The 16,350-nt window shown below is 37.0% G+C and overlaps 1 protein-coding gene across 2 annotated transcripts in view; it reads right to left on the bottom strand.

The window, feature by feature from the left end:
* The window catches only part of LOC108712409 (teneurin-2), a 1,104,728-nt gene that overhangs the window by 40,241 nt on the left and 1,048,137 nt on the right, over positions 1-16,350 (bottom strand). For both annotated transcript variants that reach the window (XM_041588750.1, XM_041588751.1), the window contains one exon: positions 1,731-1,906. In XM_041588750.1, the coding sequence (XP_041444684.1) occupies positions 1,731-1,906 (176 nt within the window). The remainder of the gene's footprint in view (positions 1-1,730; positions 1,907-16,350) is intronic.

Below are 16,350 nucleotides of genomic sequence, written 5' to 3'. Positions count from 1 at the left end.
TTTATCACTTTGAAATTCGACCCTTGATAAATCTGCCCCCTAATGTACATTCATATTTTTAAAAGTAATTTTTTTAGTGTCAGTATCACTTTGATGTCTAATAAATAGAATTTTGAAAAACTGAAATATTATTTGTTAATGCAACAATTTTAATAGCTAGAATAATGTTCCATAAAGTTTAAAATTCTCTGGTAACTTCAAACTTAAATTTTATTACATTGTCCCAATAAAATGTTTTATGTTTTTAAAATTTATTATTAATCAGTTCATGAAATGTATCTCTCCAGAAAGTTTCATATACTTGAATAAAAAGAAGGCTCTGCTCATGCCATCTCTAGAGATGTAAATTGAAACCAAAATACAATCGTTCTAAAGAAAATAGAACATTTGTGTATGAATCACTGGATCAGAATATTTAATTTGTGATAAAATAAACTGAAAGTGCAATATCAGTTACTGTGGGGATGTTTTTTTTATCTGATTTAAATGTCTCTGATCAACTCACTTTATTTTATCACGTATAAAAGTAAAAAATGGTATTAGAGTTAGAAGTCAGAAAACATTTTACAGCATTTTTTGTACGAGTTTCACATAGTTTAAGGGGCACATTTACTTAACTTGAGTGAAGGATTAGAATGAATTTCAAAGTATTTTTTTGGCTACTTCGACCATCGAATTGGCTACTTCGACCTTCGACTATGACTTCGAATTGAACGATTCGAACTAAAAATCGTTCGACTATTCGACCATTCGAAAGTACTGTCTCTTTAAAAAAATCTTTGACCACCTACTTCGCCACCTAAAACCTACCGAGCACCAATGTTAGCCTATGGGGAAGGTCCCCATAGGCTTTCCTAGCAATTTCTGATCGATATTCAAAGTTGAAGGATTTTACTTCGAGGGTCGAATATCAAAGGTTAATTAACAGCATTTTGCCACTTTTGGGCACTTTTTTAGACCGTACTGTTTTTCAAAGGCCCCATTCTTCTACCCTATTAAGGTTGAAAATATATAACCCTAAATGCAATAGTATATACATTAAATAACAAAAAGACTTCCAGTAAGTGAATGTTTACATTTTGGAAGATGGAATAGAATATTTAGGAGTGCAAATACCTATGCAGGAGGTTCTAGCAAAAAAACGTTTGTTTCTTTTACATACAGCCATATTATAAATAGTGACTCTAGAGCTCAGAAGGTCAGTGTTCTACTTTGACTCCTCAGTCCAAGTAGAAGGGCGAGTTTCCTGAAATGTTTCAGATTATAAAGTGCAAAAAATATAATAAATATGCTGATTGTAAGTGATTTTTTTCAGTGTGAGTTTGTTTAATTTTTAGAAATCAAGTTTTTGAGACTCAGATGTATTAAATAAGGGCACATAATTTGGTGATTTTTCTATTTTTTTCAATAAAACCCCCACCTAAAAATACATGTTTTTTTAAAATAAATATCCCTATCTTAAGAAGAAAAAGACTGTCTTAGTTCTGCATGGGTCATTATTCCTGTAGTTGTAATAATATATATTTAGTCTTGCAACTCCATATCAATAAGCGTTGCATAGAAAAAATGTTCGTAGGAAATACAATTCTCAGTGCTCTGACAGGTGTGGCCTTGCAAAACTGATTGTCTCTGTCATGGAGGCTACATGAAACACGGTAAATGAATGTGAAATACTGTGGGAGGACGGAATATTATACGTCTTCTTAATAGTTTGTAAGTGAAAACATTACCTTGAACAACAGTATACGATGCCTCAACGGAGGAAAGGTTGGTTATGACAGTGACATCATCATCACGGTTGGAATTCTCAATGTCGATTGTGATGGATTTTTCCATTTCACGGTGAAGACTTGTTACAACTCCAGTTGGACGGGTTACATTGGTTAAGCGGCCTTCATTGTCATAACTGAAATGAAACATTAACATTACTCGTGAGAAAAGTGGTAAGAGCATTAAAATAGAATCACTAACCATAAATATCTGTATAATAAGGGGCGTATTTATAATACACACATCGCCAGACTTTGCTGTCAAAAATTTTTCAACATGTTTTTTCTTAGGCTGAATTCTGCCGAAAGCAATGTAAATAAACAGCATCTGGCATTCACGTGGAGTAAAAATACGCCAATTATTTATTTTTTTTACACCATTTTTAGGCGAATTTTGTTTTATGTAGCATAATAAATATGCCCCATAGGGGCAGATTTATCAAGGGTTGAATTTCGAAGTTGAAAATACTTTGAAATTCGACCATCGAATTTAAATACTTCGAATTCGAATGAGAAGTTTTTTCACCGAATTTGGACATCCTGCGATCTAAGTAAAATTGTTCAATCAAAAGATTAAATCGTTTGAATCAAAAGATTAAATCGTTTGAATCAAACGATTTTAGTGTACGATTGAACGATTTTACTTCGATGTGTGAAGACTTAGAAAAATGCTGTTGAAGGTCCCCATAGGCTAACATAGCACTTCGGCAGGTTTAATTTGGTGAAGTATTGAAGTCAAAGTTTTTTTTAAAGAGACAGTACTTCGATTATCGAATATTCGAATATTCAAACTATTTTACTCAAGTCGAAGTCGTAGTATCCTATTCGATGGTCGAAGTATCCAAAAAATTACTTTGAATTTCGAATTTTTTTACTTCTAAAATTCCCTCGAATTCACTTCGACCCTTGATAAATCTGCCTCTTGGGGGCAAATTCATCAAGGGTCGAATATCGAGGGTTAATTAACCCTCAATATTCGACTGGGAATGAAAATCCTTCGACTTCGAATATCGAAGTCGAAGGATTTTGCGCAAATACTGCGATCGAACGATTCGAAGGATTTCAATCCAACGATCGAAGGATTATCCTTCGACCAAAAAAACTTAGCCAAGCCTATGGGGACCTTCCCCATAGGCTAACATTGGGTTCGGTAGCTTTTAGGTGGAGAACTAGGGGGTTGAAGTTTTTTCTTAAAGAGACAGTACTTCAACTATCGAATGGTCGAATAGTCGAACGATTTTTAGTTCGAATCATTCGATTCGAAGTCGTAGTCGAAGGTCGAAGTAGCCAAAAAAACACTTCGAAATTCGAAGTTTTTTTTACTTCGAATCCTTCACTCGAAGTTAATGAATTGGCCCCTTAGTGTCACTCATTTTTACTGCCATTCTCATTCTCTTGCATTACTGTATCCTTTAATTAATGGACAAAAAGGACTGTGTTCTACAGTAGTTTTTCATTGTCTGGGAAATTTTCATTTCATTGTAGGACAATGGAATACAACTTTTAAAAAAAACTATATTTGGCTGGTTAATTGGGGTGAGTATATTTGATTAGAAAAAGTAATGGTACAGGTAGGGATCTTTATTGTTGGTCATTTGGATCTCTGCTAAGAATTATGTAAACATGAAATAAACCCAATGCCGTTGTTTAAACCACCATTACGGATTCATGCAGGTTCAATCCTATCAAGTACAAACTACTGTTTTATTTTTACAGAGAAAAAGGAATCATTTTTAAAAAAAATGAATTATTAGCTTTTATTATTTAGCTTTCTGCATAAACGGTTTCCTGATAATACCATAGCTGTAGTAAAATCTGCATAAACAGTGTTTGTTACAGCTGAAAAGTTCTTAAAATGTTCTACTAAATCTTTGGCCATTTAATGTTTCCCCTGAATATGGAAAAAGCCAAAATACTATGCTATGTAAATTTATAGAATACACATTCTTAGCATATTTTTCAATTTCAAGGGTGACTCGGTTTTTTTTTTTTTTTTGGAATTTCAATTTGCATTTGTCTTATAATTAAACATGAATGTAAAAAATTGTACTGTTATCAGTTAATATCCCTTGCTGCTTAAAACTGGCTACTTATTATTGAAACAAATCAAATGCTCTTTGCCTTATGGTAAAATCTTGATCTTCTCCTCCCATAACTGAGTTGCAGCAGGATAATCCCATTAAATCAAGCCTGCCGGAAGAGTAGCCTATTGGCTCAGTTCCTCAATGCCTCTAGGGTCAGTTAAAAATGGTTAGACATGAGAAATATTGGACAGAAACAGCGCAATAGGTTTGCTTACAGATAGTGATGGGCGAATTTATTCGCCAGGCGCGAATTTGCGGCGAATTTGCGCGATTCGCCGCCAGCGAATAAATTCGCGAAACGCCGCGAAAATTCGCGGAAAAAATTCGCCAAAAACGGGCGCCGGCATCAAAAACGGGCACCAGCATCTGAAAAACGGGCGCCGGCGTCAAAAACGGGCGCTGACGCCGTTTCGCGAATTTTTCACCCTTTTCGCGAATTTCGCAAATTTTTCGGCGAAGCGAAACGGCGCAAATTCGCCCATCACTACTTACAGACTATTCGGTGGAATATCATCAAACAATGGGGAGCACTGAAAACGAAAATCATAAAAACAAGGAAATCAGTAGTTACAAGCGCTGTATGAATTCTCTATGACAGTATGGAATTTAAAATACATTTCAAAAATATAGTTTGAATTTAACAGGATGTCATGAGCCTTAAAAGTAAAGTTAAAATCCTTTCGTAAAGGAATCCTATATAAAAAGACAAAAGAAAAGTTTGGCTACATTAAAATCAGCAATTTTCTACTGATATGCTTAAGAGATTTTTTTTTTTTTTGCTTTTTTTTTATCAATGCAAATGTAAAATAATTGGGCAGCAAAATGTTTGAAAGCGAGCGTGCGACAGACAGATATTCATGCATTATAAATGTGCTATATCAGTGGTAAAAATGTAATGCCTTTAAAGCAATAGTCAGATCTGGCAGATTTTTTTTTTCTTCATGGATTGATAGAAGATTAAGGAGCTAACACAAAAGCAAAACTTGATACATCTTTTTCGAATTTTGGTACCAATTAGCTTTTTTTTGTCTATGACTATTCCATATATCACTCATTCCTTGACATTTTGGTACAAAACATGTTTATAGAAGTTCTTCTGTAAGGTTGGAGGGGGTCCAGAGTGCAAACTAAGCATAAAGTTATCAGCAAGTTATCCAATTCCCATATATTTGTAATCTCAGACTATTTATTAAACCTCAAATTTTTCTGGTCGCATTTTTAAAAGGGGAAAACTTGAATTGAATGCTTTGAAGCTGCTAAAAATTTGAATCAGAAAATACTGTCGAAATTATGTAGAAGTCAATGGCAGATGGAACATGGAACATGTTTTTTTACCTTCAGGATTCTCAATAGTTTTGGGCTGTTTGTGCTGGTTTTTTGGTTTTTAAAGGGATAAGTTTTTTTTTTCAAAATGAATCAGTTAATAGTGCTGCTCCAGCAGAATTCTGCACTGAAATCCATTTCTCAAAAGAGCAAACAGATTTTTTTATATTCAATTTTGAAATCTGACATGGGGCTAGACATTTTGTCAATTTCCCAGCTGCCGCTGGTCATGTGACTTGTGCCTGCACTTTAGGAGAGAAATGCTTTCTGGCAGGCTGCTGTTTTTCCTTCTAAATGTAACTGAATGTGTCTCAGTGGGACATGGGCTTTTACTATTGAGTGTTGTCCTTAGATCTACCAGGCAGCTGTCATCTTGTGTTAGGGAGCTGCTATCTGGTTAACTTCCCATTGTTCTTTTGTTTGGCTGCTGAGGGGGAAAGAGGGGGGGGGGCTGATATCACTCCAACTTGCAGTACAGCAGTAAAGAGTGATTGAAGTTTATCAGAGCACAAGTCACATGACTTGGGGCAGCTGGGAAATTGACCCGAGCATTCTGGATAACAAGTCCCATAGCTGTACTATAGAGATGCTGAACCTTTAGGCTGATTTAATAAATTCAGTACATAAAATTGGCATTTCTAGCCACATTCATGTTTAGGTTTTAGTTCTCTTTTTCTTTAACCAAAATTCTTGCTTGGTCACACAGGTCCTTCACTGACTGAAAAGCAACTGGTCCGAGAGAATGTCTACCCCTTTTATCTTCTCCTTAAAATAGTGATACTACCACTGTCTTTGTAGTGTGTGCTCATAAATTACACTGGTACACAGTCTTTCCCTGCCAAGATCCCACATCACTCCCTAATAAAGAGTGCGTGTTTTCCTTTAAAGACTACTTCTCTGTTGTAAAAATGATACGCTCTAAGTACAGGTATGTGAATGCTTGGGACCTGGGGTTTTCCGGATAATGGATCTTTTCGTAATTTGGGTCTTCATACTTTAAGTCTACTAGAAATGAATTTAAACATTAAATAAACCCAATAGGCTGGTTTTGCTTCCAATAAGGATTAATTATATCTTAGTTGGGATCAAGTACAAGCTACTGTTTTATTATTACAGAGAAAAAGGAAATCATTTTTTAAAATTTGGATTATTTGGATAAAATGGAGTCTATGGGAGACAGCCATTCTGTAATTCGGAGCTTTTTGGATATCTGGTTTCCGGATAAGGGATCCTATACCTGTATTACTATGCTGTTATTGACCAAATCTGATCTACAGCAGTTGATTTTGTTTGACACCTACAGACAAGTCAACAGGGCTTTGTAAACATAGAGTATTTACATGCAATCACAGTGCTCACTAACTCCATGCTTGTATGCTTATACCAGACTAGCCATCTTCTCTTACAGGAGATTGTTTTTTTTTGTCCATTTTGTTTAAATACATACTTACCTATGCAGTGTGTACATATAAATATATACTGTATATATACCCCACAGGGAATGAACATAATTCAGCAAACTTTTAATCACACAGAATCACATTAAAAATGCAATGCCTGGGCTGTTAAATCCATAGTCTACCATTAGATGTCAGTGTAAGCAATGAAACACTATAGAGTAATGCCTGCATTGTGCTACTGAAATATAGTGACTACATTCCCAGGAAGGAGGAGGACTAGCTATCTAATATTTGTTAAAATGCATTCTGGAATATATATATAGTGAATAAAGTACCCCCTCTTGTAAAATATAAGGATATTATAAGTTACCGAGGAGTTTCATGACCATATAAAAACACGAGGCCGAAGGCCGAGTGTTTTTATACAGGTCATGGAACTCCAAGGTAACTTCTAATATCCTCATATTTTGCAACTGGGGGTACTTTATTTACTATAATACACAAGTTTCAGTGAGTCATGTGACAGAAATGACATCAGAACTCACCGTTTATAAGGATATAATTTACAAGATATTCATGGCTTTTGTGTATTATATATATTTATATATACGCTTCCAAATGAGTATCCGCACTCCAAGGCAAATAACTTCAGCAAAGGGAGGGGTGCACGGTAATTATGTATACACCAATTATTCACAGACCAGCACTCCCTGTTATAAAAACCAATTACTTTATTGTTGCATAGTATCTGTGCCCGATGTTTCGGTCAAGGATGAAAAAGGTCCCAAGAGGGACGAAACGTCGGGCACAGATATGATGCAACAATAAAGTAATTGGTTTTTATAACAGGGAGTGCTGGTCTGTGAATAATTGGTGTATGTATATATATATATATATATATATATATATATATATATATATATATATAGTAGTTTTGTAAATATAAATACTACCGTATCGAAGTGACCATTTATTCTGTTACTCAATGTTACATTTGTTAATTACCTTCATAACCTGCGATTAGGCACAAACATGTATCTTTTCTTATCTTACAGATAAAAAAATGGAAACATTGTATTTGTATGGACACTGCGTAACGGTTTCTTTCCACAATAATCATGTTTTGAGGACTCTGTTGTCCTATTGTATTTCTCCCCTTTTTCTTTTTGTTTATAAATGTTTTTTTCTCGTGATGTAACTTTATCAACACCTACTGTACACTGACACACTATGACGTCATCTTCCCTTCCCGCCATTTTGTGTTTAAAATGTTTGATTGTTAGTTGTGTTATGCACTTTGAGAAACACAAAGAAATCGGAAACTTCGCGACTTTTGGGCGCATGCGCAGTAGCTCCATATCCGCAAATGCCTCCAACTGCGCATGCGCAGGAAAGTCAAGAAGTTTCCGATTTCTTTTTTCTGAAACTTCGTGACTTTCGGCACATGCGCAGTAGATCTGCACCGGCAAATGCCTCCTACTGCGCATGCACCAGAAAACGCTGCTGAATCCAGGAAGAAGAGCACTCGGGAGAAGATGGCTGCTGTGAACTCAGCAGGAGAGGACCTGCACGGAGGGGTAAATAACAAGTTAGGGGCATTTGCCCGGGGGGGCAGGTAACCCGGGGGGGAGGAGGGAGGGGGCCTACACAGGGGATTTTTGCACGTAGGGGTTGACTTCTCCTTTAAAGGAACAGTTCAGTGTAAAAATGAAAACTGGGTAACTAGATAGGCTGTGCAAAATAAAATATGTTTCTAATATAGTTATGCAATCTATAAAGGCTGGAGTGACTAGATATCTAGCATAACAGGGCACAACTTCCTGCTTTTCAGCTCTCTAACTCTGAGTTAGTCAGCAACTTGAAGGGGGGCCACATGGGACATAACTGTTCAGTGAGTTTGCAATTGATCCTCAGCATTCAGCTCAGATTCAAAAGCAATAGTTATAATCCATGTGCCCCGCCCCTCAAGTCACTGATTCGTTACTGCCTGGTAACCAATCAGTGGAAACCAAGGGAACTGAAAAGCAGGAAGTAGTGTTCTGGCTATTAATGTTAGACATTCAGTTACTGCAGTCTTTATAGATCACATTTGTGGCTAACTAACTCTATTAGAAACAAGTTATATTTTACACAGCCTATCAATTTATCCCGTTTTTATTTTTTATACTGAACAATTCCTTTAAAGCACTTTTATTTTTTTATGTTTTCTTAAATGGCAAGTGTTACAGGGTTCCAATGTCAGAGTGGTCAACTTTTAATATAATGTGTGATCCTCAAATGTTTCTGATCTGGAAGTGAAGTTGGATAAAGTGCTGTCACCGGAAGCAATGTCACATGCAGAAGGACGACTGCTACCGAGCCAAAGAATCTGCAATGTGCACATCAGTCCCAGTTGCTCATTTGACATCACTGAAAGGTTCTTGGATTTTGCCAGCAGATAAAAAAATAAATCTGGGGAATGCTGAAAAGTGACGGGAGACTGAGCGGAGCCCAAAATTGATAGGGTAGGTATTTTGCCTTAAAGGAAAACTATACCCCCAAAATGAATACTTAAGCAACAGATAGTTTATATCAAATTGAATGACATATTAAAGAATCTTACCAAACTGGAATATATATTTACATAAATATTGCACTTTTACATCTCTTGCCTTGAACCACCATTTCGTGACTCTATCTGTGCTGCCTCAGAGATCACCTGACCAGAAATACTACAACACTAAGGGGCTGATTCACTAAGGGTCGAATATCGAGGGTTAATTAACCCTCGATATTCGACTGGGAATTGAAATCCTTCGACTTCGAATATCGAAGTCGAAGGATTTAGCGCAAATAGTGTGATCGAACGATCGAAGGATTATTCCTTCGATCGAACAATAAAATCCTTCGAATCGAACGATTCGAAGGATTTAAATCCAACGATCGAAGGAATATCCTTCGATCAAAAAAAGTTAGCCAAGCCTATGGGGACCTTCCCCATAGGCTAACATTGACTTCGGTAGGTTTTAGATGGCGAACTAGGTGGTCGAAGTTTTTTTTAAAGAGACGGTACTTCGACTATCGAATGGTCGAATAGTCGAACGATTTTTACTTCGAATCCTTCGATTCGAAGTCATAGTCGCCCATTCGATGGTCGAAGTAGCCCCAAAAAAACTTTGAAATTCTAAGTTTTTTACCTTCGAATCCTTCACTCAAAGTTAGTGAATCGGCCCCTAACTGTAACAGGAAGAAGTGAGGAAGCAAAAGGCAGAACTCTGTCTGTTAATTGGCTCATGTGACCTTACATGTGGTTTGTATGTGTGCACAGTGAATCTTACGATCTCAGGGGGCGGCCCTTATTTTTTAAAATGGCAATTTTCTATTTATGATTACCCAATGGCACATACTACTAAAAAAGTATATTATTATGATAATGGTTCATTTACATGAAGCAGGGTTTTACACGTGAGCTGTTTTACTCAGTATCTTTTAATAGAGACCTACATTGTTTGGGGGGTATAGTTTTCCTTTAATACTCATTTTAAGCAGCACTTTGTGCCTCAGTCACAGAACAAGGTAGGTTAGTACAGAGGTCCAAGCATGTTCATGCACTAAATTCTGTTCACGTTTTAGCACATAGCATCATGCACTCAAATAGCATCTGAGGCCCACACTGTCTCTTTCTTGTGAACAAAGCACATTGCAAATTACCACTGAATTTATGTCACTGATGGGTGCAGAAAAGGTCATCATCAATAAAAAAATAAAAGGGCAACTCCAAACAGCATGTTAAAGCATTGGCAGAGTGTGCTTCTGCCTGGAGTCGAGTGTATTATTCTTAAACAAGAAAAAGCTACAAAAAAAAACACAGAAAGAATGGCTCCTTTGAACATCTTTTCCTCTAAAGGTTATTTACAAAAAGACATGCAAGATGCAGTCTGACAATTGAAGTAATGCAAGACGTGCCTTTAGTCAGTAGCCATTATCCGAAGTGCGGCAAATGTTCAAACTGTGTCAGAAGTCACAGCGACCTCGACTTCTTTTCTCGTTACAAATACCACGCCAGCATGTATGGACTGGTGCATTGATTTTTCCTTTGCCACATGCAAGTGTTATGTGTCTCACAGCAAAATGGTATTCCTCAAACATATAGTTACAAAAGCAGCTTTAAATTATATATACCCTGTATGTGCTTCTGACAGGAGGCCGCCGGCAGATTTCTGTTCTGCAGAAAACAGAGATTTGTTTCCCTTTGATCTTTTTTCTCTGTAAAATACCCCAAATCAATGACCTTTTTTATCTGTAATGGGGCCTGATTTATAAGTGGGATGTCTGCTTCACAGCAGTTGCACTATTGTGACACTTGGTACCTGCCAGTATGAGATTTACAATGTTATGCATCAATTGAGCACAGTGCTCCTATAAGTGCACAGTCATTCACTGGGTTCCATACCTTCTCATTTCAAAGCATTGTCTGGCTGCTATCACAGTCCATAAGTCACAAATCAAATGTAAAGACCTGGAGTCGCAAACGTTCTCCTGGGCCTTGGTCCATACAACATCAAACCCATTTTGGGTCTAGAATTTTGGAGCTCAGAGTAAAGCTCCCCATAGACGGGACGATTCTTCTTGCCCAACGACAAATTTTAGGGAAGTCCGACCAATCCTTCGAAATTATCGTGCGGTTAGTGGGATTCGAACGATCGTACATCTTACGATTTTTCGGCCAACATCTGTCAGGAAATTGATCGGCCAGGTTAAAAAATCTTTGTCGGTCCCAGTGCAATCTATCTATGTTTGCAGGGCCAAGCAGGCAGCTCCCCTTTGTTTTCCTGGCAAATTGGTCTTTTTAGTTGATGGTCAATTCGTATGATCGTTATGAGAAAATCATGGTCTCACGATGAGGATCAGATCTTTTACAAATCTCAACAACTATGACCACCTTAAGAGTCAAACTAATGGTGAGTCTCAGATGTTCAGGACCAAGAAGTTCATATTTAAAGCCAGCATTCTTGTGCAGTGGAAAAAGCTGGAACCGGATGGTGATGAGGGTTTCATCAATCCTTTGACCGACTGCAATCATCTTTGCTGATTTCATGATGCAGCCTTGTAGTGAAGCCACAAGAAATTCATATATTCAGCATGAAATGGCATCATTTGAACGATAATAAACTCAATTCTACTGGCTTGTTAATGTCTTCTGTACACACCATGAACCATGAAATTGTACAGTATATAACTGTAATGCTTATGGGGCTATGTAAGAAAAGGCACTACATTTAGTCAGGTGCAGTAACCCATAGCAACCAATCAGCAGGTATCATTTACCGGTCACCTGTTTAAAAGTAAAGATCTTATTGATTCGCAATGGGTTACTGCTCCTTGGCAAAAAGTGTCCATTATTATATATGGGGGTTAGTGTTTTGAGTTATTGAGTATGATGAACCAATTGTCAGTTAGCAGTCTAGTATGAGCTTCCTAAGCAATGCAAGATTAAGCACAGCAGACACTGGTCAATATATGTTATGGGATCTTTGAAGGAATCAACCTTATAGCTGATATAGAGTAAGACATAGAACAGCACTTATTATGTTATTTTCAATAACAGACATGGACAGAACTTTGCCTTGCTTCATATCTCTTATGTTATAATTTACTCTTTCCCATTTTGTAGGTAATTGAGAGAAGCGACAGAGCAGAGAAATGTGTTAGTGACATTTACGGAGTTCTGCTCTAGTTTCATTGGTGTCTGGGGAGTATCTGTGAGGTCATGAAGAAGATTCCATAGCAAACCTGCACAAAGTTCTCTAACCCTCAGCCACCTATTAAAATTAGGGAAGAAAAATGTGTAGGAATGATAAAGTTTTAACTGCATATCTGCTTTCGTAAAATGTCCTAAAAGGATCAGCAAAGTGTATTGGCAATGAAGCTTTATAAAGTAGCCGTTTTTTTCCTGTTGGTATTGACATTATAGGGGTTATTTATTAAAGTCCGAATGCAAAAAACTTGCCAATTTTTTTAGTGGAAAAAAAAGCTCGATTTTTAGAGATTTATTATACCCTGAAGATGGAAAAAGTCAGAATCTGAAAATCCTCCATCTCAGACCTGCCAAGGTTGTATATAAGTCAAGGGGAGAGGTCCCTAAACTATTTGGAAGTTTCTTTGGTCTGCGCTAGATTTAGCCGAAAATCGGACCATTTTGTGAAAAATTCTGACTTTTCAGGAAAAAGTCCTTAAAAATGTAGCGATTCTGATAAAAAATCCAAAAAAAACGGAAGATTCAGATTTTCAGAATTTGTCCTTGATCCGATTAAGTCACACTTTTTTTTTATTAATAAATAAGGTCAAATTGTGGATTCTAGTTTGGTCAGACTTTTTTTATTCAAATACTCAGAAAAATTCGGATTTTGATGAGTAAGGCCTTGCAAGTTGGAAGATATAACAAAAACAGGGCATTGGGGCTGTTCATGTCCATTATATACTGTAACTCATTAAGATGCATCCACAGGCCTTCTACATTGATATGTATGTGTGCGTGTGTGTATGTCTATATATATTTATATATATTATTATACATACATACATACAATCCATACTTGGGACCTGAGTTTTTCCAGATAAGGGGTCTTTCTGTAATTTGGATATCCATACTTTGTCTACTAAAAAAAAAAAATGTTAAATAAACCCCATAGGATTGTTTTGCTTCCAATTATGATTAATTATATCTTAGTTTGGATCAAATACAAAGTTCTACTTTATTATTATAGAGAAAAAGGAGATTATTTTTAAAAATTTTAATCATTTGAGAGGGAGGGAGATGGTCTTTCCAGAATTTGGCGATTTCCCGGGTTTCCGGACAACAGATCTTATACATGTACTGTAGTAGTGCAATATATAAAATATTTTTTTAATGCCTATAGGGATCATGGATATTCTTCTGTTCAACTCAAACTTTTACCTTTTACTGAAACACTGATTTGTTACGGAGGATCTCTTTTTCCCTGCTGCATTCTCAAGAGAAAAGATTCACTTTCTCCATACAAAGAGGTTTTCCCCAGGTAGGCTATTTACTGTTGTTATTTTTTGTTTCTTTAGAAAACTGCTCTACCCATATACTGTAGTAGAGAAAAGTCTGTAAATTAAGCCTTTTGGAAGTCCTTTTGGACTGACTGCCAATCATTAGCTGGTTTCTACATAAAACACTCTTGTATATTACTGAAAGTTTTTTATGATATATCTGCCAGTCTGTTTAGTGTATTACAGTTTTTCATTATTTATTTTACAAGCAATGTATTTAAAATTCTTGTCTTGCTCAACCTCTGGTAATAGATACTAGAGCAGTGATCCCCAACCAGAAGTTTGTGAGCAACATGTTGCTCCCCAACCCCTTGGATGTTGCTCAGTGGCTTTAAAGCAGGTGCTTATTTTTTAATTCCAGACTTGGAGGCAAGTTTTGGTTGCATAAAACCAGTTATATTGCCAAACAGAGCCTCCTGTAGGCTGCCAGTTCCCATAGGGGCTACAAAATATCCAATCACAGCCCTTCGTTGACATCCTTGGGAACTACTTTCATGCTTATGTTGCTCCCCAACCCTTCTTACATTTGAATGTGCCTCACAGGTGAAAAAAGTTGGGGATCCCCGTACTAGAGTATGTTTCTCTTTCTTACAAATGTGACTTCACTGGCAGGGTCTTTACTTCTTTTTCATCTTGGTAGGCCTGGTAATGTCACCACCTAACCAAGGTTGCTATGGGCATCCACTTCTTGCATTCCAAGATATGCATCTGTATCATTCTCCTTAATTTCAATAAAATGCATCTGATAAACTTTCTTTAGAAGATCACATCTGTCAAGTTGGATCTCGCCCCCACTCCTTGCCCTTTTACTCTGCACATGCACAGCCCAAGCATACATAATTATACAGTATCTCTTATACTGTCACAGTTTAGTCTATGTGATTACATGGGGATATATCGTGGCATGTTTCAGGCATTGAGGAACAAGGCAGCTTTCACCACTTTTTGGATGCCTTCCATGAATGTACACTGAAGTATTGAGCGCAGGATATGATGTCAGAAGCAGAAGAAAATATTCATAGTAAAAAAACAAATCAGTAAGCGAGCACAGTTTTTAATATGTGTAAACCTTTTGGGGGTTATTTACCTAAATCCGTATTTTTCTGATATTTTATTTTAAAAAAAATCTGACCAAACTAGAATCCACGATTTGACGTTATATATTATGAAAAAAAGCTAGAGTTAATCGCATCTAGGAAAAACTAAATAAAATCGAGCGAAAATCCGAATTGTAAGATTTTTTTCTGAGTTTTTTTCCTGAATGGTATGATTTTTCCCAAAAAGTAAATAGTTGGCTTTTCGGGCAAATTCCAGCACAGATTACAGAAAGTTCCAAATAGGATTGGACCTGTCCCATTGACTTGCAGGTCTGAGATGGTGGATTTTCGGATTCTGACTTTTTGCATCCTCGGGGTATAGTAAATCTTGAAAAATTTGAGTTTTTTCCCAATGAAAATTCAAATTTTATAGTAAAAAAAACCCCTTGATTTTTCACATTTTTAGCATTTGGACTTTAATAAATAACGCCCTTTGAGTTTTCTGGTGGCATTTTAACTGATGCTACTGCTATGGTGCACATATCGCAATGTTGCTACAGTCTAGTGCCATACCTAGGCTAGCAACACCTCCGGTTGTCCCTGTAATGTACATTGCCACAGAATATGTTAGTGCTTTAAATAATGGGTAATAACAATGACTTCCACTCAAACTCCAGCAACGGCCATTTCTTGAGTACATATGGGAGCAAATTTACTAAAGGGCGAAGTGACTAACGCAGGCGAAAAATCGTCAGCGTGATGTCATTTCGGTAATTTTTACTAACGGTCGTTGGCATAACTTCGCTATCGAAAGAGATAGACTCTAGCGGTACTTCGCTCCCTAACGCCTGGTGAAGTTGCGCTCTGGCGAATGGACGTAACTATTCAAATTCATTCGCCACCTCAGACCAGGCGAAGTGCAATAGCTAGCGTCTTTTCCTTTACAGGGTGATAGGCCAAAAAAAGAGTGTAAATTTCCTAACATATGGCACATAAACTATACACTGGGCTCATGTGTGGGGCAATATAACAACTTATTTTATTAAGGTTTCCCGGACTTGTGTAATGTAATGTATTTGCTGCAACATATACGTCCATTCAACTTTATCTTCCCACCGTATGCAAATTAGGCAATGCTAGCGCAACTTCGCTTGGGGCAGTAAAGCTAGCGCAACTTCGTCAGCGTTCGTTGCCCTGGACTCAGCTTCGGATTTTAGCGAATTATCGTTATCCTGGCGAATCTACGCCTGGCGAAGTGTTACGCTGTGAGCAAAGCCATCGCTGGCAAATTTTCGGAGGTGAGTGAATTTGCCCCATGGTTTTAATCAATTTGCACTCTACAAGCCTTCAAGCTGTTACGTTACTGTTTGGATGTAGGTTCCGTTTTTATCAGAATAGGCCGACGCAATTTCTAACAAGAAAAGCAAAATGTTTGCACAGACAAAAATGTTTATAAAATAAGGCAAAAAGGCATTTTGTAAATCTGTGAACAACTAAGGAGGGGACAAAAATAATTTACGCAGAAAGTGACAATCACACTTTTGTCGTTTCAAATGAATGTAAAACTAGCAACGAGCAGAAAAAAACCCCATTTAATTAATATGGTAATTAAGCACAGGCAAGGTTTAAATGATTCTCTCGCTGCAGCACATCAGTTGTTACCAGCCTTGGTAATGGGAAA

The sequence above is a fragment of the Xenopus laevis genome, chromosome 3S (genome assembly GCF_017654675.1).
Source record: "Xenopus laevis strain J_2021 chromosome 3S, Xenopus_laevis_v10.1, whole genome shotgun sequence".
In the NCBI taxonomy this organism is placed as follows: domain Eukaryota; kingdom Metazoa; phylum Chordata; class Amphibia; order Anura; family Pipidae; genus Xenopus; species Xenopus laevis.
The sequence above is the reverse complement of the archived record's forward strand: the minus strand, read 5'-3'. Positions and strand labels throughout refer to the sequence as shown.